At 37.6% G+C, this 21894-nt stretch overlaps 2 protein-coding genes across 2 annotated transcripts in view; one reads left to right on the top strand and one right to left on the bottom strand.

Moving 5' to 3' along the window:
- Positions 1–2068: 2068 nt before the first annotated feature.
- On the bottom strand, positions 2069–19831 carry prpf38b (pre-mRNA processing factor 38B). The gene is made up of 6 exons (XM_083525888.1): positions 19361–19831; positions 18519–18587; positions 12550–12701; positions 12258–12318; positions 5941–6176; positions 2069–3100 (listed from the first exon to the last, which is right to left on the bottom strand). The coding sequence occupies exons 1-6, from the start codon at positions 19559–19561 to the stop codon at positions 2413–2415; spliced, it is 1407 nt and encodes a 468-aa protein (XP_083382014.1). The 5' UTR covers positions 19562–19831; the 3' UTR covers positions 2069–2412.
- Positions 18531–21894, top strand: part of dnaaf6 (dynein axonemal assembly factor 6) — a 17892-nt gene continuing 14528 nt past the window's right edge. Inside the window, exon 1 of the mRNA XM_083526158.1 lies at positions 18531–18617. Coding sequence (XP_083382284.1) covers positions 18579–18617 — 39 coding nt within the window. The 5' untranslated portion in view covers positions 18531–18578. The remainder of the gene's footprint in view (positions 18618–21894) is intronic.

Below are 21894 nucleotides of genomic sequence, written 5' to 3'. Positions count from 1 at the left end.
TGTTCCATTAGATTTTTCATGTTAAGTGGTCAATGAGTCATTACAGGAAACAACACTGGCAGTAATTTAATTACTGACAAACTTTCAATACTGATTATGCAGATTGCCTATAAGGCAAAACAGATTTTTAAAAGATCATTTTAGCAGGGGCCCAAAAAAAAAGCTTTTATTTAGAATACTTGACAAGAAGTGTTCTAAATATACACTCACCATCCATGTTATATATAAACACCTGTACAAATGCTCATTTATGCAACTAATACATTTTAACAATTTCCCTGTGGGATCCATTAAGTATTCTGATCTAAAGATAATCATGTAATCATCAATAAAGCAGATTCAAGTAAATGTTCACATCAGAAACCAGAATGAGGAAAAAAGCAGCATACTGGACAAATAAGCAATGACAGTTTCTCAATCTTTCTGTAGCTGTGAAAATGTCTGCATTGTTATCCGTATTCTTCACGAACGCCTTAGCAGTAATCCATTTACATTGATCACACCTTTATTTCTTTATAGATTATAGATTAGCTTGGTTACAATAACTATGTTGGTGAAGTACACCAAGCACAATTTTTCTTTTCTTTAGACACAACTGCTTGAAACTAACTCTATATAGGTATAACTAATATACCCTTGCCTAAAGCTTTGCAGGCCTCTTCAGACCCAATCTTTCAATGTGGGCTCATATCAATATCATCCAGTTATGAATTACAGCTATTTAATTATTTCAGCTCCCCATTTGAACTGACTGATTATATATACTGAAATATATATTTTTCAACATTATTGAAAATAATGCAGGGTACACCTTTGCTGGGTAATCTGACACACTTGTGAACTTTGGCCCAAAATCCTAGAACTAGATTGCAAAAGTCTGCTGTACAAGAGCGCACATTTTTAAAATGAGAGAAACCACATTAAACCATACATGATTTCCACTGTCAGACCATACTGTACATTTCAAGAGATATGCTTGTTGTTTTTTTTAAAGATAAATAGCTCCCCCTGAGTGGCTGGTTAGTCTTCCCTTTGAGGCACATGTAGATAATATAACTAGAAAAGCTTTCTTTCATCTTAGAAATATCTAATAAGATTAATTCAGAATGCAGCAGCAAAAGTCCTTACCTGAACCAGAAAATATGACATGACCTTGCTTCCGGTCAATGTTTACATTGATTATGAAATTCTACTACTTATTTATAAAGCAGTGAATGGTCTCATGCCAAATTACTTGAGCAAACATTTTAACTATTATGATCTGCTACACCCTCTTTGATCAAAAGATGCAGGCTATTTGGTACCTCAATTAGAGAGGACTAAAATCAGAAGGCAAAGCCATTTCTTACAAATCACCACGGCTATGGATTTAGATCCTGAATTTATTTGAGGCATCCAAGTGAGGACTACAGAGTTAGTTCTCCGTAGTTTGTTTAGTCCAGCCTTTTGAAAAAAGAGATTTTGTAGGTAAAGGAGCCAAATTGGAATCATTTTGGTGAACTGGGATGTATTGATTGATATCCCCTCACTCTCATGAATTCACATAAGGTTGTTGGTGCTGTGGCTGGCTTATCTTCCAAAGCTTCCTCAGATCTGTTACCTTCTGACTCCTTCTGTTTTTCTCTCTCCATCATCCAAAACCCCCCACAAGCTACACATGATCCTGAAATATGTGATCCTGCCTTATGGCCTATGTGGCTAGAGTTCTCCTTACCTGAAGACCACTTGGTGCAAGTTTCTGTGTTGTGTTATTCTCCAGAACCATGAAGATGGATTTAGAATAGAGCTGCAACTGCCATGAACAGTTTTGCATTAAAATTTAATATGCATCACTAAAGCACCCCAATTAAGTTCAAACATCTCTCTTGAGAACAGCCGAAGGACTTATGCACTGAATTTTCATGACTGTATGACCTACAATCAGTAGGCTCTAATCAGTTTTAACAGAGAAACATCCTAATGAAAACATAATTTGCTTGGTCGCCAAAGAAAATGCTTAAATTCTAAGTAGGTTTCAGCAAACACCCTGACTGTTTGGACCATTGATAACCACGGAGTAACATTTAGCCTCTTTTTATTCAGGATTTTATTAAGAAACAAGATGCAACACAGCACAAATTTAACAGGTCTATGCTGCAACGTGCTGCCTATTTTACTTCATACGTGTTCATCTGTATGATTTAAAACATTCTCCAGAATTATATGTACAAACATTTTAGAAGTTTGCCTCAAAACAAAAGAAATATTTAAAAAGCATTTTTTTATGTCCATAATGGCTTAACTTGTGATGAAACAGAAAGATTCAGTGAAATCTACACCAAGTGATTGAGCAGGGTAAAGGTGGGGGGACAGGGGGGGGACATGAAACCCTCCCCAGACAAGACAGGGAAGACAAATGTAAAGAAAGTAAGCTCATGGAGTCCCTTCAATGTCTGTTCTCATATGGTCCTTCCCGTTGCTGGCATCTCTGCGATGACTGCGTTCTTGGCTGTGACTATGTTTGTGCTCCTTGCTGTGGCTGCCCTCATGCTTTTTGCTCTTCTCCTCTGGTTCCTGGCGACTCCTGGAGCGTGACCGAGAACTTTTCTTTCGTGAACGTTCCTCTTTGTGCCTCCTCTCTCTACTTCTGCTTTGGCTTGACCGCTTGTTCTTACGCTCATCCCGGTTCCTCTTCTCTTCTCTCTCATTCTTATGACGCCGTTCATCTCCTTCTCCTTTGGCCCTCTTATCTTTCGAGCGATCTCTTTCTCGATCTCCACCACTGGTGCGCTCCTTGTGCTCCCAGTCCTTCCGACGGCTTCGCTCTCTTTCATTCTGTCCATCCCGCTCTTTTCTCTCATTTCTCTTTTCACGGCTCTTTCGCCATTCCGAGGCACGATCAGGGGTCCGGGAATGCCGACGATCCCGCTCACGATCTCTTTCTCTGTCTGAAACCCTGTCCCTGTCCACTTTGTCCCTTTCCCTTTCTCTATCTTTACGCTGGCGGTCCCTCTCTCTCTCAAGCTCGCGATCAAAGCTGGCACCACGCCGTTCTTGATTGTGACTGCGGCTGCGTGAGCGGTTTGGGGATCTACGTGGACTTGGGGTTCTCCTCGGGGACCTAGGGAAAAACAAAATTTCATGTCAAACTTTTACATCTTTTATTATGAAAAAGGAACTTTTGTATTACAATGAAAAACCTTAATCATTTTAGTGGGAAAAAGGTATAATAACAGTTGTTTAAGTGCGCACACTCCAAATTAATGCTTAGTTGAAGTGCCTTTAAATTTTATTACAGCATTCAGTCATTGGGAGTAAGCATTAATCAATTTGGCACATATTGATGTATTCTGGAAAAGCATTTAAACCATCATATTGGCTGGGCATCTCCTCTTCAGGTCATTTATTCATTTAGGTCAGGACTCTGTCCAGGTCTATCCTAAACATTATCTTGTTTTGGTGAAACCATTCCTTTGTTGGTTTGGAGGTGTGATTCTTAAGAAGATTGAAAATCCTCTTCATCTTAAGCAGAAGCCTAAAGTTTTTCGACCTATTCAATATTCCGTCTACCCTGATCAAAGCACCAGTTCCAGACGAAAAAAAAAAAAAAATCAGCCACAAAGGGAATATGTACTTGTAATGATGTGCTGTGTTTTTGCACCAAAACTTATTGTGCCAGCGGTGAGCGAGTGGAGGGCGGAGCCGGATAGAAAGAGCGGTAAGAAACACCGTAAACGCCAAAAAAGAGGAGAGAATCCAACCTCAGGGAGAAAGCCACCAAGCAGAGAGACAAGCGGAACGGTCGCCGAAGGAAAACTCGGACTGGCGCTAAAGAGAGAGTGTGAAGAAGCCGGGCCGATCAGAGTGTGTATGGGGGAGCCCCGCCGCGAATACAGTAAGGAAAGCCCCTGGGTTAAAATTAAAGTAAATAAAGAAAGCTCTGGTTGGTGAACTTTTGCCTGTCCATCTTTCTTATAGCGTCTAACCAGTAGGATTTGTTACACTTATCTTTTGCTATAATGGCCAAAAGGTTCAACTTTGGACTCATTAGGCCATAACATGCTATTTCACATGGTATATGTTCAATGTCTTGGAAAAATTTTTTTGTAATCCACTCAATTGATATTTTTCAAGAATGAGATCCCATACCTGCTTTGTAAACACTTTGCAGCCCATGGTTTTTCCAGTGGAATGTGAATAAAACAAAAATCCTATTGGAACATCTGTACTTTATTTGGGGCTAATCAGTCACTTTAAGTGATGGACATTTTGATTAGATATATTGCTAAGCTAAGAAACATGTCTACATCTGATGCAGAGAAGCTCGTCCATGCACACATGACCAGACTGGACTATTGTAATAGTCCCCAATCTTATCCCTACACTGGTTACCTGTTAAGTTTCGAATTGACTACAAACTACTGCTCCCTACTTACAAAGTCCTAAATGGTTCCCATGTATCTATTCAGTCTTCCAACACGCTATAATTAGTCACGCTCCTTGAGATCTCGAAACTCCAGACTTCTTGTGGTTCCTAGAATAGCATTAAAGGTGGTAGAGCATTCTCACATCTAGCTCCTAAACTTTAAAATAGTCTTCCTGACAGTGTTCAGGGCTCAGACACACTCTCCCAGTTTAAGTAAAGATTAAAGACATATCTTTTTAGCAAGGCCTACACATAACACACGTCACATATCATAACCTTGTGCTTCAGTACATCTGATCACATGCACATCAACTTGTGCTTGTTAATATTATAAACAGCAGCTAGACTAATTCCTCTCCACTGCTTCTTTTTCTCTTTCCATCAAGAGGCATCCTGAGGTTGCGCCAGCCCCAGTTACGTCCCACCTCACGAAGATTGTGGACCTTTAAAAGAAGTAGATGCCGACCCTGCAAACATCCTGGACCATCTAGAGACGCATCAGCGCCATTTGGATTCCGCTTTATGTGGAGTTTGGACATTGGACCTCAGTGTTTAAAGGCTCTGGCATGGAGAAGCTGGTGTTGGATCTATGATGATCGCAAATGTTGAGTTGCTCAGTAGCTCCTGGTTCCATAATCACTAATGACACTAAGACTGTAGAAAGGACATTACTTAATCTTACATTAAAGTGCTCATGTTAGTTCTCACTCAATTTTTGGGTGTCTTCTACAATTACAGCCACAAACCCATGACTACAGCTGAGGGCTATAACAGGACAGTGATTGTATTACAAGGTGGCACTCTTATACAGGGAAATGACATTCAAGTCCAAATAAATTGAAATTAACTCGTAGAAAGTAATCCAACACAGCTTTTCATTAGAGAGACAAAGCAAGAGTAACAACAAAAATGTGTTTATGTGAGTCACATACAAAAGGCAGTAGTCTGTATTGAATTTCTCAAACAAAAGTGCACAGTGAAACACCGTTGATGCAATACCAATACAACGAACATGATTGGTTCGTTGCCAAGGTAAAAGATTCGGTTATTAGTGCACATTGCACTTGCATGGCCGGGTATGTCTGTATGTCTATGCTAATAATAAATCACAATGCTAATTGAATTTTATTTAAGGTTAGAAATAATGTACTACAACATTTAATCAGATCTGCATATAAAACCACGAGATCCGGGATTTGGAATCATGGGCAACACTTTTTCCGACAGCAAGTTAGTTCCTGGTCTGAGAGAGCATGAACAACATGGCCCAGTTTTGACATTTTTACTTGCAAGAATAAATAAACTGTCGGAATATCACTGTATATTACAGCCCCCGTCCAATGTTTTTATTGTGAGCGTTAGCTAACCAGAAATGTTCAAGGACCAAAGAAATCTCTTCCTTACATGTATTAATGGCTGCTAAACGGTCTATAGACATACACAATGCTCAACACTGCTTAACCATGCTTTAATGAGAAAATCTAAATCTGCCAACATTTGTTTTGGGCTGGGCTGCTAAGAATCCGGCAATGTACCTTGAGCGGTGCCAGTCTCCATCCTCCTCCTCCTCCTCCTCCTCCTCCTCCTCCCCTTTGCCTTCTTTTTGCGGTGGTTTCCGTGGTCGATTTTTCATCTGCTGGTCAATGGTCTTCTGCACAGGTACTGGGATACGTGGAAACAGCGTGGAGAACCATTCAAGCTTCATGAGGAAGGAGCGCAGCATCTCACCAATAGTCATCACACATCCCCCGCCAGCCTTCACGTCCAGCTCCTGATCACACAAGCACACAGGTTCTTTATTGACACCAGCAGCTTTAGCCAACATTTTCTTTCTATACAGTATCTCAAAAGTGAGTACACCCTTCACATTTCAGCAACCATTTTAGTTGTCCCGTCTCCCTTCTTCTCTGAAAATAACTCAACATACAGCCATTATTGTTAAGATAGCTGCCAACAAAAGTGAGTACAAGTAATAAAGCTGTACGCCATGTAAACATGCAAAGCCACATGTCCTATTCATCATATTCATGTTTTTGTCTGCTTCAGAGGAACAAAAATTTGTGCATCTTGTATTAGAGCAGTTCAAATTTGGTGCTTTGAATACAATTCTCTCATACTGACCACTGGATGTTCAACATGACACCTCATGGCAAAGAACTCTCTAAAGGATTTGAGAATTAGAATCGTTGCTCTTCAGAAAGATGGTCTAGGCTATAAAAAGATCTCTAACACAGTGAAACTGAGTTACAGTACAGTAGCCAGAGTCATACAGAGGTTGAAGCAGAGTCCTTGAAGATGGCTTCAAAAAACTTTAAAACTTTGCTTTAGAGGTTGCAGAAGCAGAAAGTCCACTTTGTCACTGCTCAGACCATACACCGCACATTGCAACAAGTCTGCATGGCCATTGTCCCAGAAGAAAGCCTCTAAAGCCTGTAAACAGTTTGCAGAAGAGAACCTGTCCAAGAGCATGAATTACTGGAACCATGTCTTGTGGTTTGAGGAGACTAAGAAACTTTTTTTTTAGCTCAGATGGTGCCCAGAATGTGTCTACGGCCGAGTGAGGAATACCAAGAAAATTTTTGGTGGTGCATGCATGGTCAAGCATGGTGGTGGTAGCATCATGGTCTGGAGTGCTGCTGGTAATAGGGCGCAGTAGTTCATTTATGGAAACATGTATTTCAACATGCACTGTTCCATTCAGAAGCAGAACATCATGACGACCTTCTAGAAACTGGGCCAAACGGCAGTTTTCCAACATGTAAACATCACTAAGCACATCGGCAAGATAACAGCCTTGCTGAGGAAGCTCAAGGTGATGGTGTGGCTAAGTATGTCTCCAGACCTGGACCCTATTGAGCATCTGTGGGGCATCCTCAAGCGGAAGGTAAAGAAGCACCGTGTGTCTAACATCCAGCAGCTCAGTGATGTCATTATGGAGGAATAGAAGAGGTTCCCAGCAACAACTTGTGTAGCTCTGGTGAATTCCATGACCAGGAGGATTAAGGCAGTGCTGGATAACAGTGGTGCTCATACAACATACTGACACATTTGGACACAGTTTCGACATGTTCACTTAGGGTAAACTAACTTTTGTTGCCAGTTATTTTAAAAAATAATGGCTGTATGTTGAGAATTTTCAGTAGACAGTAAATTTATACCGCTATACAAGCTGCACATTGATTACTTTTAAACATAAGTTTTTATTTCTATAGTATTGTCTATTGAAAAGAAATAGAATGGTTGCTGAAATGTGAAGGGTGTACTCACTTTTGTGAGATACTGTATAATCAGGGGGTTTCTATGACTGAATGCATACAGTACTTCACATGGAAATTAATAAGTCATTTTTAAGCTAAGAATTAACTCAGAAGTAAAAATTTTAATGAGACATTTCAAAGCAGGAAAAGCAGGACTAATTAGTGGACTAATTTTAGAATTTAAAGTGGGGAAACAATCGCTGTCAGTGATGAGCAAAAACTGAAACTTCACCTCTGTTTTCATCAAGCTCAACATTCATACATTGCATCTACTGCATAAGTGAGTGCAGGAGAGTGCTGATATTACATTAAAAAGATGGACAGATCAAAAACAGCTAATTATTCCAATCCAGACTACTCATTGAGAAGAAAAAAAAAACCTTCCACATAACCAGATAGCAATGAAATATGCAACATTCACTTAAAATCGGTCTTTATAGAACAGACTGCAGCAAGCCTGGCTGTGAGGTAAGACTTCACATGCCCATTAACGAGGATTAAAAAAAATGACTGCAGAAACAGATCTTCTAAATATCAATGATCCGTGTAAATGATCTTGCCATTCCTCAAAATAAATACCGTCTTATTTAAGCACAGAGGTAAATTGCTAGAGCTCTAGTCCATCAACAGGAAAGCTACAGTAAAGGGCATTGCGTCTGTGACTTGGAGAGCGAACAGGAAGGGGTTCTGTTTGCACTCACGCACGCAAACCTGCAGTGTTGGGATATATTACTCCCATTCACCTTCTGCATAAGGCCATCTGAGAAAAAGAAGAGTGCAGTTAGCTAGACTTGCACATAAATGTCCAAACATTCACTATAGCTATAACTATATTTACACAATTAGGACACCAGGCAGCTCAGCAGACCAAAAAGGTTCTCTCCGTTCTAAAGAGAACATGTAGGAATATGTCATGCTGGGCTGCTGATATTGAGTGCACCACTAGGAGTTTTTAAATAAATGTATTTAATTTAAATCGATATTTGTTACATATTTAAAGGAAGGGGAAAAAATTGCTATTCTAGAGCAGATTAAACGACAATGGCCCAAGGGACATTTATTAGTAATTTAATTTTTCATTTAATTAACACACATGATGGCCAAACAGAGCAAATCATAGTTTACTAGCTATGTCAATTAACCAATTATTCCAAGCAGGTGCAAATGATAAATTTCATATGCAAGTAGAAACGGTCATTAACTGAAACAGAAACTGGAGCTGAAGGCTTAAACATGAGTGGGGAACAGACAAATCTTGCTAGTAAGGTGAGGTTTTGGAAGACAGTTTCAGGTCACAGGTCATACACTATGGCAAGAGAGTACAGCAACAAGACAAGATGTTTACTATATCAGCAAGGTCTCACCCAGGCAAAGATTTAAAAGCAGACTTGGGTTTCAAGATAAACTGTTCACATCTGTGTTAAAAAAGCAAAATGTAACATGCAATTTTAAGGACCACAGACACAGCGTTCGGCCAAGGAAGCTTGATGCAGTGGATGAAAGACGCATCATGCTTACTTCTTTTCAACATCAGAAGATGTCCAGTTCTGCCATCAGCAAAGAACTGGCGGAAACCAGAAGGACCCAACAATGTGACAACAACCTCAAACATACAACCAATGCCACTAAGGACTATCTGCAGCATAGAGAAAAACAAGGGCATGGAAGTAAGAGTTTTGGCCCCTACAGAGCCCTTAACTCAACATAATCAAGTTATGGACTACATAGACAGGAGGAGATAAAGCAGATCTTTTGAAAGCATTCTTCCTTTACATTTTTTCACTGCCTAAAATCTTTGCAAAGTACTGAGTAGTTCATAAAATGTTACATAGCCAAAATATAGTGGGTCAAGCGAAGAAAAATCCAATTTGCTAATTGGACCTGCTCCTTTCCTTTACATTTGCACAATAAGCAAAACCAAATTCTGCAAACTTGTTTTATTTTAAGTATGCAGTAAAATCCTAATACGTGTTGCAAAACTGGGTTTGAAATCATGTAAATGCACGATATTGAAAAACATGCATCAAATAATTTGTTAAACTATGATGCTATATTAATATAATACTTCTGAAAGTGAACAGCGATGGTTTTAGTATAACAAAAGGTTGAAGAAACTATGAACACCCCAAGAAATCAAAAGCTTACTAGTAAACACTACTATGTCATGTTAAAGAGACCTGTATTGATATTAGGGGTGTAATGGAACATGTATTTGTATTGAACTTTTTTTGGTAAAGGAATTTGGGTTCGATACAATCATTTTCATGTGCAGAACATAGTTAAAATCTGATTTCCTTCAGGAACGTATTAGGTGGCGGACTGCAAGTTTGCTTATTCTCCCCCTCGCACTTTAAGCCCATTTTAAAAACTACTATTAAACTTGAAAACATACATAATGCCAAAGGTATAAAAAAGAAACTAGAGTTGGTGCAGTGTCTATTCACTGAAAATACGAATTTTAGTGCACCGTTTTGCCCATGCAATCAGTGCGAAATGAAGTGGGAATGAAATTGCGGCCACTTTTGTCCGGTTTTACAAGATTCTAGTGATATGAAATTACTTGAAAATCCTGAAAATTCCACATATCTTGGGAGTGAATGAATGAAGGATAGAAGCAATAAAGACAATTGTTAAAGTATGCCTAAATAAGTAGAACATATCTTTAGAAATGTTAATTTTAAATGTAAAAAACACACGTATTACCAAATGGGGTTTAAAATGTTAAATAGCAATTACACGTTTCGCATTTCTTCTCCTTGACTGTACCAAACTTTTACCGAACCTTGAATTCTGTGTACTGTTACACCCCTAATTGATAATCATTTATTTTAGCATATTGCAAAAAATCTAAAACTATTAGGTAATAAAAGTTATAAATGACCAAGATGAAACGTGGCCATTGATTTAATACAATAACAGTGACTGGCAGCCAATCAGAACTCATTTCTCTATAGAGGAAATAGATGATATTTGAGCTTCGCTTTAAGCAAGTACACGGTTCAGGTTAATTTCAGTACGGTTAGGGGAAGAAATGCAAAGCATAAAATTGCTCGTTATTTTATATTAACACAGTTTATTATTATTTACATTTATGAACATCAACACTTTAAATTTAAACAAATTAAAACTTAAAACAATTTAATTAATATGGCTGCTTGGTTAAATAATGTTGTATCAAAATAGAATAAATCAATTTAATGCAATACACTTTTTTATTACAGTGATTAAAATGAGTAATCAATTAAAGTGGCACATATTAAATTGATTAACCTGCTAGCATGCAACCCAGGAACTGAAGGAGACCTACCTAAATTGAAATTTTAACAGTTCCTGACATCAGTGTGCTACATACACAATTCACATATCTTTGGAAGGAAAAACACATGGGGTTTTCTAGCCATCATATGTTAGATATATTGCAACTCACAGATGTAAAATAGGCTCAGATTTCCCATCCACACCAGGTTGTCGTCATCACCTCCCGCAAAAATATTTTGCTCAAAACAAATCTAATTTCAGGCACGGAGTGAGCAGCCACAGTGACACTGCGCTAACTCTAGTTTATTTTTATAACCTTGGCCTTGCTATGTACATTTTCAAGTTTAATAATAATAAAATAAATGCACTCAAAGTGTGAGGTGGAGACTAAAACTTTCGGTCCGACACTTATATATTCCTTAGGGAACTCAGATTTAATCTATATTCTGCATGTAAAAAAGATTGCACACATGTACCAAACGCAAAGCCCTGTCCCGAAAAATGTGAACAAGTGTACCCGTACACCCCTACTGCAAGAAAAATTTTTAATCAATAGTAAAAAGAAAGACGCAACTCTTTTCATTTTATTGTGCAGTCCTAAAGCAAAACAACTATTGCATTTAAAGTACTCCAACAGCTGTTAAATCATGCTTTGCATCAAACTGTCTAGTTTGGGATTGATGTTTGTCAGAATTGTATTATTTAAAAAAAATCAGGTAGGGATATTTTTACTGGCAGGATGTAAACGATAGCAATTGGGGGGATAAATCTCAGCGACTGTAGAATTGAAAAATCTTTGCCCTAAATATGTTATCACAATATGCTGATATATTTATCTGGACAATTAAGAAAATCAACAAAACAAGAAATTAGCTATGTTAAAATGAAAAAAAAAAAAAAAAAGATCTGTTTAATACAATGCCACTTTAATAGTGGTTTCATACTTCTAACTTCAAGCATCCCAGTGGGTATAAGATTCAATCAACCTTAATGGGATAACCAATCAACTGTATATCAGATGAACATTAAGCAAAAATGAAGGCAAAGGTGAAAAGTCAGCAATATGCATCACAATTCTAATCTTTTACAGGAAAATCAGTCATTCAGCATAAAATGAGAAACTAATTTAAATGTTCAGACATCCCCATTACAGATACACTGTACAAGGAATTACAAACAAATCTGAGAACAAAAACGTTTAATTAAGACCTGAAATAACTAACATTATTCCAACTGCACTAGCCAAACCATTCTAATCCCTATCTAAAACATGATTGCCCATGCTTCTATATATTCAGTGTAAAAGAAAGTTGAAAGTATTACCCGTGGTGACATACCTCCTCATCATCTAGAAAGGGCTCAAACCACTCGATCAGGTCTGCAGGAGGTTGTGTGTATCTGTATAACAAAGCAAAAAGCATTCACTAATTTCTCTTCTTTTTCTTTTTTTTTAACCAACAAAAGTTATCCTTAGAAACTACAGAACAAAAAAGTTTGAAACTACTTGTGTAGAATCATTAAGAAATAAATATAAAGTAAAAAATAAAGCAAATTAAGCAGAGCACCATAGTATTAAATTTTTCTATCAAAAAGTTTGGCAAATTATATTTTTAAAAAGTAGATTCTTACCGTATATACATGAAGCCAAGTGCTCTGATGTACGGGGAGTCCGTGTGTGTAATTAGACCCATCACCTGTTTGCGGGTCAGCTTAAGTGTGAACAGCTTATACAGTAAACAAAAAGCTGTGGAGACTATACCGCCTGTGCCTACACCTCTTACCTGCAACAAAGATTTTCAATTATTTCAATGATCATACCACAAAAGCTAATAAGAAAAAAATACAACCATGTTTTGGGAAAATATCAAATACATTAACACAACTGAAATACTACAGTTGCCTGCAATTACTGCCACCTGTAATGAAAATGCCGTTTCTTCCTAAAACAGATTTTTACTTTTGCATAAACTAATATTTCTGTCAAGATGTTAAGAGACCATTGGTATGTATCAAACAAGCAGACATGTTTCAGTAATAAGTATGTTGTACATACAGTATCTCACAAAAGTGAGTACACTCCTCACAGTTCAGGAACCATTTTATTTTATGTTCTCAAGGGGCAATACTATAGAAATGAAACTTTGATATATTTTAGAGTAGTCAATGTGCAGCTTGCAAATAACTCAACATACAGCCATGATTGTCTAAATAACTGACAATAAAAGTGAGTACACTAAGTGAACATGCCAAAACCGTGTCTAATATGTCAGTATTTAGTGTGAGCGCCACTGTTATCTAGCACTGCCTTAATCCTCCTGGGCATGGAAATCACCAGAGCTGCACAGGTTGTTGCTGGGATTTTCTCTCTCTCCTCTATAATGACATCACGGAGCTGCTGGATGTTAGACACATAGCACTTCTCCACCTTACGCTTAATGATGCCCCACAGGTGCTCAATAGTGTTCAGGTCTGGAGACATACTTGGCCACTATCACCTTTAAATTCAGCTAAGCAGTTGTCATTTTGGCAATGTGTTTGGGGTTTGTTATGTTGCAAAACTGCAGTTCGGCCCAGTTTCTGAAGGGCATCGTGTTCTGCTTCAGAATGTCACAGTACATGTTAGAATCCATGTTTCCCTCAATGAACCACAGCTCCCCAAGTACCAGCAGCACACGTGCAGCCCCAGACCTTGAGGCTTCCACCACTGTGCTTGACAACATGCAAGACACAATTTTCTTTTTGGTCAGTATGAGAAAATTGTACTAAGGCACCAAATATTAACTGCTTTACAAGATACACACATTTGTATGGTCCCATCAAGCAAAGCAAAAAAACTGAAATAAAAAACCATGAAATTGATAAATAGGACACGTGGCTTTGCATGGTTACAGGATGTACAGCTGTTATCACTTAGGGTGAAATCACTTTTGTTGCTCGCTATTCAGACAATAATAGCTGTTTTTTGAGTTACTTTACAAAAATATACTAAAATGGTTGCTGAAATGTGAGGGGTGTACTCATTTGTGTGAGATACTGTAGAAGTGATGATACATTTTCAACCTCAGCACATTTGACAAAGTCTTTCTTTCCAATGTAATTGCATCTAATACAATAGACTAAAGCAGCTTAATAATAAGGTGTGGCCAGTTTCATCTTCATTACAAGAAAAATTAGGTATATATAATTCCAGAAGTAGATTTTAAGTGTTGAATTGGCATTTGGTATCTATTCTAGAGGAACTACTCTCTTTGCGGTCTAAAACAGGTGTTGCCGTAAGGACACAATCAATAATTGCACTGGCAAGTAACAATAAAAGGCCAGGAAGACCATAAAACTGAATAAAGTAAATTACGATAAAATTCTTCTCTTGGAGACAAAAAAAAAAAAAAAAAAAAAAAAAAAAAAAAAAGCTATTTCTGTTGTCATTGACGCAAAGATGCACAACTAAATTCTCAGAGAGTGGTGGTTGAATGGACTCGCATAGATGGAAGGATTTGCCACATGGATCACAGTTCACATTGTGAAAACTAAACCCATTTTGTGCATTTAATTGTCATATTGCATCAAAATGCAAATACAAATATATAAATAAAAAAATATATATAATCAATTTCAAATTACTTTAAAAAGGTTAATGCACCGTCTGGTGTTTTCTTTATGTTTTAGTTTGAGACGATCCCTAACTTTGGAAATATTTGTTGTGATCGTTGAAAAAACTCCCTGAGAAAGTGCTAACGCTTCTGTAAGTAAACTCTGAGCCCTGCGTACACTTAGTGTTTGTTTTGGTACCAGCTGGCAATGATCATGCTCTCCATGATGGCATCAGCAGATCCTCTGCCTCAATTGGAAAGACATTTCTGATCTTCAATCTGACAAGCAGCCAAGTCACCGTAATGAAGTGTTCCTACAAAGATGATCTTTTGCTTAAGAAACCTAAGAACCAATGTTGGAAAGAAAAAAAAATTGTCTGCAAACACCAGACCCACTTGACTCCTCAGACTCCATTGTCCTTTTTTGCTAGGAGTGTGATCAGAGGCTTTAATGTCTTCATCCAAACCACTCATCCATGAGGATCAGTATGAACCAGAATTAACTCATCTCCTTGGATGAACTTCAGTGCATTCTGAACATCAGTTCATGTTATTCTCAATACAAAAAGCAAAAGCATTACCCCAAAACAGGACCACAGTTGAATACTGAAAAATATTTTTAAAATAAATTAAATGTTTATTTTAAGTAACAATTGTGTACATTTTTCTGTACATGTTTAAATATGCATTGAAATAAACAGCAGAATTATATTAGGGCTGCATCAAGTGATTGAGAACATGGATAATGAATTTCATTTTTAACGAATGCCATTATCGATTAGTTGGGCTGCTCAAGTTTCGGCTTAGCGTGATGGCAAGATAATAGCCACTTGCAAAATGGCAGAGTACAGATCAACCAGTAAGAGGAAAACGCACTGGTGCCACGGATAAAGGTGAAACACCAGCATGGTAAGCAAAAACTGAACAATCAGAAAAAAAATTTTTTTAAGATGACCATTTCATTTATTTATTTGTATTGTATTTTGTATGACACTGTGGCAGGAATATTGAAGATTGCATCATGAAATGCAATACATTACATATAAAGCTAAATTACATATATAGCCATATATAAACGTACTTATATACCGGTTGTATTATATTTGATACACATTTTCAACATAAAAAATAAATTAGCTGCTTTAATAAAGTACATATTCATACAAAAAAAATTAGTAACAAACTTTTTTTTTTTTTTTTACCACAACTGTTTCAAAATCTGCCTAAACGCCTAAAGTCTGATATTTAGATAAATCCGATAGGGGGCAGAAGATAAGTCTCAGATTTCTCCCTTATGCCATCTCGGGGAGTTTTTCCTTGCCACAGTTGCTCATCAGGGACAAACTTACTTACAAAGAACATATTTAACTCAATTCTGAGGATTTCCTCAGCTAAAAGCCTAACCCCAGACATGCATCTAAGAAGAGATGCCAGGTATCTGGCTTAATCCAATGTGCATCAGAGTAAATCAGAGTGTAACAAACTGAGCTTGAATGAATGTTGTCTTTATGTACTTTTTCTACTCCATGGGCATGGACTGTTAATAGTTGAAAGATTGCCTTTTGTTAATTGAAGGTAATTATTATTAATTTTGGTTTTGTTGTTGGCCTGTGAAAAAGATTGACATTAAAAATTTACTTGAAAGGCTATAGATAGAGACATATGAAATGAATACCACTGATGTTTTATTTCAAATTAGAGCTCTCATGTGTTTATAATATTAAGCTTTGGTTGTTCCATATTTAATGCTGAAGCAAAACTAAAGTTTGTTTCCATATGAAAAGGTTCAACATTATACATATATGGAGAGAAGGGAAACATGCACAATTTCAGTCAATTTTTCAAACTTCCCAGTTTTTAATTTTGGCTCACTGTGAATTTGAGTTTGACACCCCTGCTTTAAAGGATCTTTCCAGATCAAACCAAATATTTGTGACAACTTTGTCGTGGTGGGTCCTTATGGGTTAAGGAAAACAATGGAAAGTTCTTAAATGGCCAGGTCACTTGACTTTAACCCTAATTAGTACTTTTAACTGAAGACAAAACTAAAAGCAGTTACAAACAAAACAAACAGCTACTAAAGGCTGCTTCTTCTTTCCGCTGCTCCTATTAGGGGTCACCACAGCGGATCTTCTGTCACCATACTACCCTGTCCTCTACATGTGCCTCTTTCAACATAGCCACCTGCATTTCTTCCCTCACCACATCAATGAACCAGGCAGCTACTAAAAGCAAATGCAGTGGCAATGCATCTCATGGCAGAAAAATCAGCATCTGATAATAAACATTGGTTTGAGTCTTCCTTCCCAATCATTTAATTTACTGCAAATGTTCTGGATCCTAGCAGCAAAAATAATTATTATATTTTGTCAATTTATCCAATTGAGCCTGTGAAAATATTTTTAATATTTTTAATTTAACTTTGTTGAGGCTGAAATTGGTGCCAAACATGCTTCAAGTCTTTTTAAATATGATGCTACAAGCTTGGCACATCTATTTATGGACAGTTTCTCCCATTGTTCTTTGCAGAACCTCTCAAGCTCCTTCAGGTTGGATGGGGAGTGTCAGTGCACAGGCATTTTCAGATCTCTCCAGAGATGTTCAACCGGGTTCAAGTCTGGGCCACTCAACGGCATTCGTGGAATTGTCCCATAGTCATTCCTTTGTTATCTTGGTTGTGTGCTCTGAGGTCCAGAGCGCTCTGGAGCAGGTCTCCCAGTTTCCCCACATCATGATGCTGCCACCACCATGCTTCACTGTAGGGATGGTATTGGGCAGGTAATTAACAGTGCCTGGATTCCTCTAGACATGGTGCTTGGTATTCAGGCCAAAATGTTAAATCTTTGTTTCCTTATGGTCTGAGAGTCCGTCAAGGTGCCTTCTGGCAAACTCCAAGCAAGCAGTCATGTGCCTTTTACTGAGGAGAGGCTTTCATCTGGCCACTTTACCATACAGGCCTGATAGGTGAATTGCTGCAGAGATGGTTGTTCTTCTGTAAGGATCTTTTCTCTTCACAAAGAAATGCTAGAGTTCTTTCAGAGTGACCATCAGGTTATTGGTCACCTCTCTAAGGCCCTTCTGTGTCTAGGCAAAGGCTGTGAATACTTATGTACATGTATTCTTATGTACAAATTAATTTTACTCAATTTTTTAAATTGAATTCCTCTTGTTACAGACAAAGCACACTATACATAAATAACCCAAATGAGGGTTTTACATAGTTATAATAAGCAAAACTTTTTTTTTTTTTTAAGTTTTTATCAGATTAATCGAGAAAAATCTGATTAATATATATTTTTTTTAAATAATCATTAGTTGCAGCCCTAATTTCTTAAATATAATATATTATATTTTCCACATTACTGCCAGGACCTTATCTACACAAAAGTGAGTATAACTGCCTATAAAGGGGTGGTGGGGGTACCTGATGAAACTTGATGCCTTGTAACTTCACGACAAAGTAGAGTAGAACAATGAAAATGGTACCATATTAACCTTTTTATTTTATTTTATTAATCTTCACTTTGAGGCTAAAGATTATTAACCAAGTGTAATTTATTAGCATTTTATTGGAACCTCTTTATTTAATCTGATGTTAGGTCTTGTATTCTGTAATTATCTGATATTCACATTATATTTAGTAAGCTTTAAAACTGTATAATTTTGTATCTTGTTGTATCTTGATAGCTTGGAAGGCCACACAGAAATGGGACCAACCCAGCCACAATTTGGTCAGTTTTTTATATATATATAAAAAAAATAAATAAATAAATAAAAAAACATGAAAATGTTACCCGAAACATGAATGGAAAGTTACAATGATAATAAAAAATTTGTAATGATTGGTGTGGCACCATTCTCACCAAACTTTCAAGGAATAAAGAGGAAACATGTTCAAATAACAAAACCATTTATCATTGAAGACATACTTTTACAGTTGATTTTGGGCAACATTTTTCTTTTAGAGCAAATGGTAAAGGAGATCCAGAAGCACATACTTCTACTTACCCCTCCGCACATTCCGGTCTGCCCTGCTGTCTTCCTGCTTCCTTTCTCCCATGGTTCCACATGGGTTACCTGGGGAACGATGCACAACTGACTAGTATGGTAATACTGAAAAAAAATTGACTACAGAAATTGTAGGAATACACGCGTTTTGTTTTTAATAAACGCATTTATTTGCACCACACTACATTTAATCCCGGACCAATTCACGCGCTTACAAACTAATAAGCAGTTAAAACTGAGATCATCTCCCCCATTAAAAAAATAGTTCCGAGACCAGATACTAGAGCAGAAGGCTGAACTTTAGTCAACTAAAACTACATCGATGACCGTTGCGTTCACTTATAATGGTTAGTTTGTTTCCGGTAATGCTGATGCAAACATGTGCACCAATCCTTTTTTTCCCAGCTCTATTAATTTGCCAGCCGGTCACTAACTATAGCGTTCCTGGTAACAAAAAAATAAAAAAAAATAAATATAAAATACCTTAGTGTTGTAAAAACAAAAACACTCAATATAAATAAAACAATTCGAGTTTACTCCGTTTATATTATCACATTTTTATTACAAACCATTAAGGAAAATACACGTGTTCGCAAAAAAACATGTATTTGTATAAACTACTAACAGAGGGAGTTGGAACCAATTGCCGGTAATGAGAGAGAAAAAGAAAAAGAGAAAGAGCGCGCTAGTTAAAGTCAGCGTGCTTCTCCACCAGGTCGTGTGTGACTTTTAGTGTAAATAAACCGTTAAAAACACAAATTCCCGCGATTTAAGAACCGCAAGCTAACTATCCACACTGCTGTATCGCGGCCCGCTAGCTAAGTAGCGTTAGCTGGCGTTACCTTGAAGTAGATCTCATCCACGACCTCATGGTATGTCTTCAACTCGTACAACTGAACCTTAAAATACGGAGATGATAGCACGTTTGTTAAAATCATAGGATTTAGGTTCATTGTCTTCTCATTGCCCCACAGAGGTAAGACATTGCCGTGTTTTCCTGAAGGAGGTTTGCTCACGGCCTGCTGCTGTGGATTCCCCGCCATGGCGCCTGGATGCGGCAGAAATGCTAGCTGCCTAGCTAGTTACTTTAGAGAAATAATGCTAAATATAGTGTCATTAAAACTGCAATTGCTCCAAATCTCATTAAAAGTGAGTATCCTTTGGTACTTAGCTCAACTTAATTAAATATTTAAACTATATATGTCTCAAACAACGATGTTTTCTGGATCAGTCAGGCGCACAACCAGATAATGTTCCCGGAGATTAGGCGGAAACGGAAATTACTCTTCTTCTTCTTGAATTTTTTTGCCCGCCGTAAACCAGAACGGAAATTACGTTCCGATGTGCTTTTTGAAACAGATTTCGCATTTTTTTTACTACACACGCCTTATAGAGTTTTTTTTCCGGCTTTGGAACATGTTGTTTGTTGCAACCTAAACCTTTTATACGTTGATATATATATAAAAAAAAAGATATTGAATATTGAAAATAAGCGTATAGCGTTCTTCATTCTAGGTCCCACAAAACGTTGTACTTCGTGAAAAATGTAAATTATACACTAGGTTGCAAGTTTAATTAGATATTTGGACCCTAATTAAATTTATCCACGCACTTCAGACACCACATTTTATTATCCAAACAACATAGTTTTATGATAACCTGGTCAGAGCGTCTCCAAAATGAACTTGTAACAGCTCACTGACTCACCTTCACTTTACTGCAATTATTTCACAACAACAATATTAAATTGTTATCTGCGCAATATTGCTATTTACACATCTGCATTCATCTCATTTACCTTTAACTTCAACAATAGGTGAATTGCCATGTTGATTTGAGCTGCTGTTTAACAAATTATGTATAGCATGCCACTTATGTCAACCAAGAACAGAAATCACAGATTGACCCAAGCTGGACAGGTAAATAAACCTTACCATGGTTGTAAAGAGTGTTTAGTAATATAGTCTTCCAGTTAGCTGAAATTAGTCATCATTTAATGTGTTTCATTTGGCAGACATAGAGGATTTTTTGGTTTGGTTTTTGAAACGATTGAAAACACTGATTCCAACATGTACTGTGACATTCTGAAGCAGAACATAATGCCCTCGCTTTAGAAACTGGGCCAAACTGCAGTTTTCGAACATGAAAACAACCCCAAACACACCACCAGGATGACTGCCATTTCACCCAACTCTATATCCATGATCCCCCAGATCTGCTCCTTCACCTAATATAAACCTACTGATAAAAGGCTTCACCAAATAAATATGTTTCAGCCTCGACTTGAACAATGAGACTGTGTCTGAGTCCTGAACACTGATTGAAAGGGCAAACCATATCTGTGGGGTTTCTCTCTCTCTCTCTCTCTCTCTCTCTCTCTCTCTCTCTCTCTCTCTCTCGCTCTCTCTCTCTCTCTCTCTCGGTTGAGTTAAACATGCTCCTGAGGTTCCAGTGACCACTGTTCCTGCCCCTCCCCCCTTCATGGATCTTCCCACTTTGTCCAGGCCTGCCTCTGGATAGTGTTCTCCTCGTTTGGAGGTCACTCTGTTCAGCTTGGGATGGTCTCTCATCAACGCCTTGGGTGGTTCCATGAAATTCCGAAGTAAGAACGGGCGCCTTGAGGATGGATTGGATTGTAGTCAATGTGAACAGTCTGCTTCATTGACTCAGGACTTGTTTTTGCTTCTGATCATCATCAGTGTACGATGATCGTATATCAACATCGTATATCTGCTATAAATGGACATTCGGTGCAACCCAGATGAGGATGGGTTCCTTCTTGAGTCTGGTTCCTCTCAAGGTTTCTTCCTTATGCCATCTCGGGGAGTTTTTCCTTGCCACAGTCGCCACCGGCTTGTTCATCAGGAACAAACTTACACTTATAAAGAACATGTTCACTTTTAATCACCACATTTTCTGTGTAAAGCTGCTTTGAGACAATGTTCATTGTTAAAAGCCCTATATAAATAAAAATAAATTGAATTGAATTGTAAGAGAGAGATTTGCCTCCTGCTGCAGTCTTTCATTTTTGAGGTACCATAAAAATAGCCTGCACTTTTTGATCCAAGTAGGCAGGGGGATAATGGTACATAAGCTCTCTCAGATACTACGGTGTGAGACAATTCAGTGCTTTATACGCCAGTACAAGTATTTTATAATCAAAACGGGCCAGTGTAGACTGATTAAAACAGGAATTTGGTCATATTTTCTAGATCTGATAAGGACTCTTGCTTCTGCATTCTTGAGTAAACTAAAGCTATTTATGCACTTACTAGAGAGTGAAGCATTAGAGTAGTCTATTCTAGATTTCTGCATCCTGTAACAACATAAAATTTTAGCAAAGATTCTAAGGTAAAAGTAGGCTATCCTGCTAATG

This window comes from Silurus aristotelis (genome assembly GCF_946808225.1).
Source record: "Silurus aristotelis genome assembly, chromosome: 22".
In the NCBI taxonomy this organism is placed as follows: Eukaryota; Metazoa; Chordata; class Actinopteri; order Siluriformes; family Siluridae; genus Silurus; species Silurus aristotelis.
The sequence above is the reverse complement of the archived record's forward strand: the minus strand, read 5'-3'. Positions and strand labels throughout refer to the sequence as shown.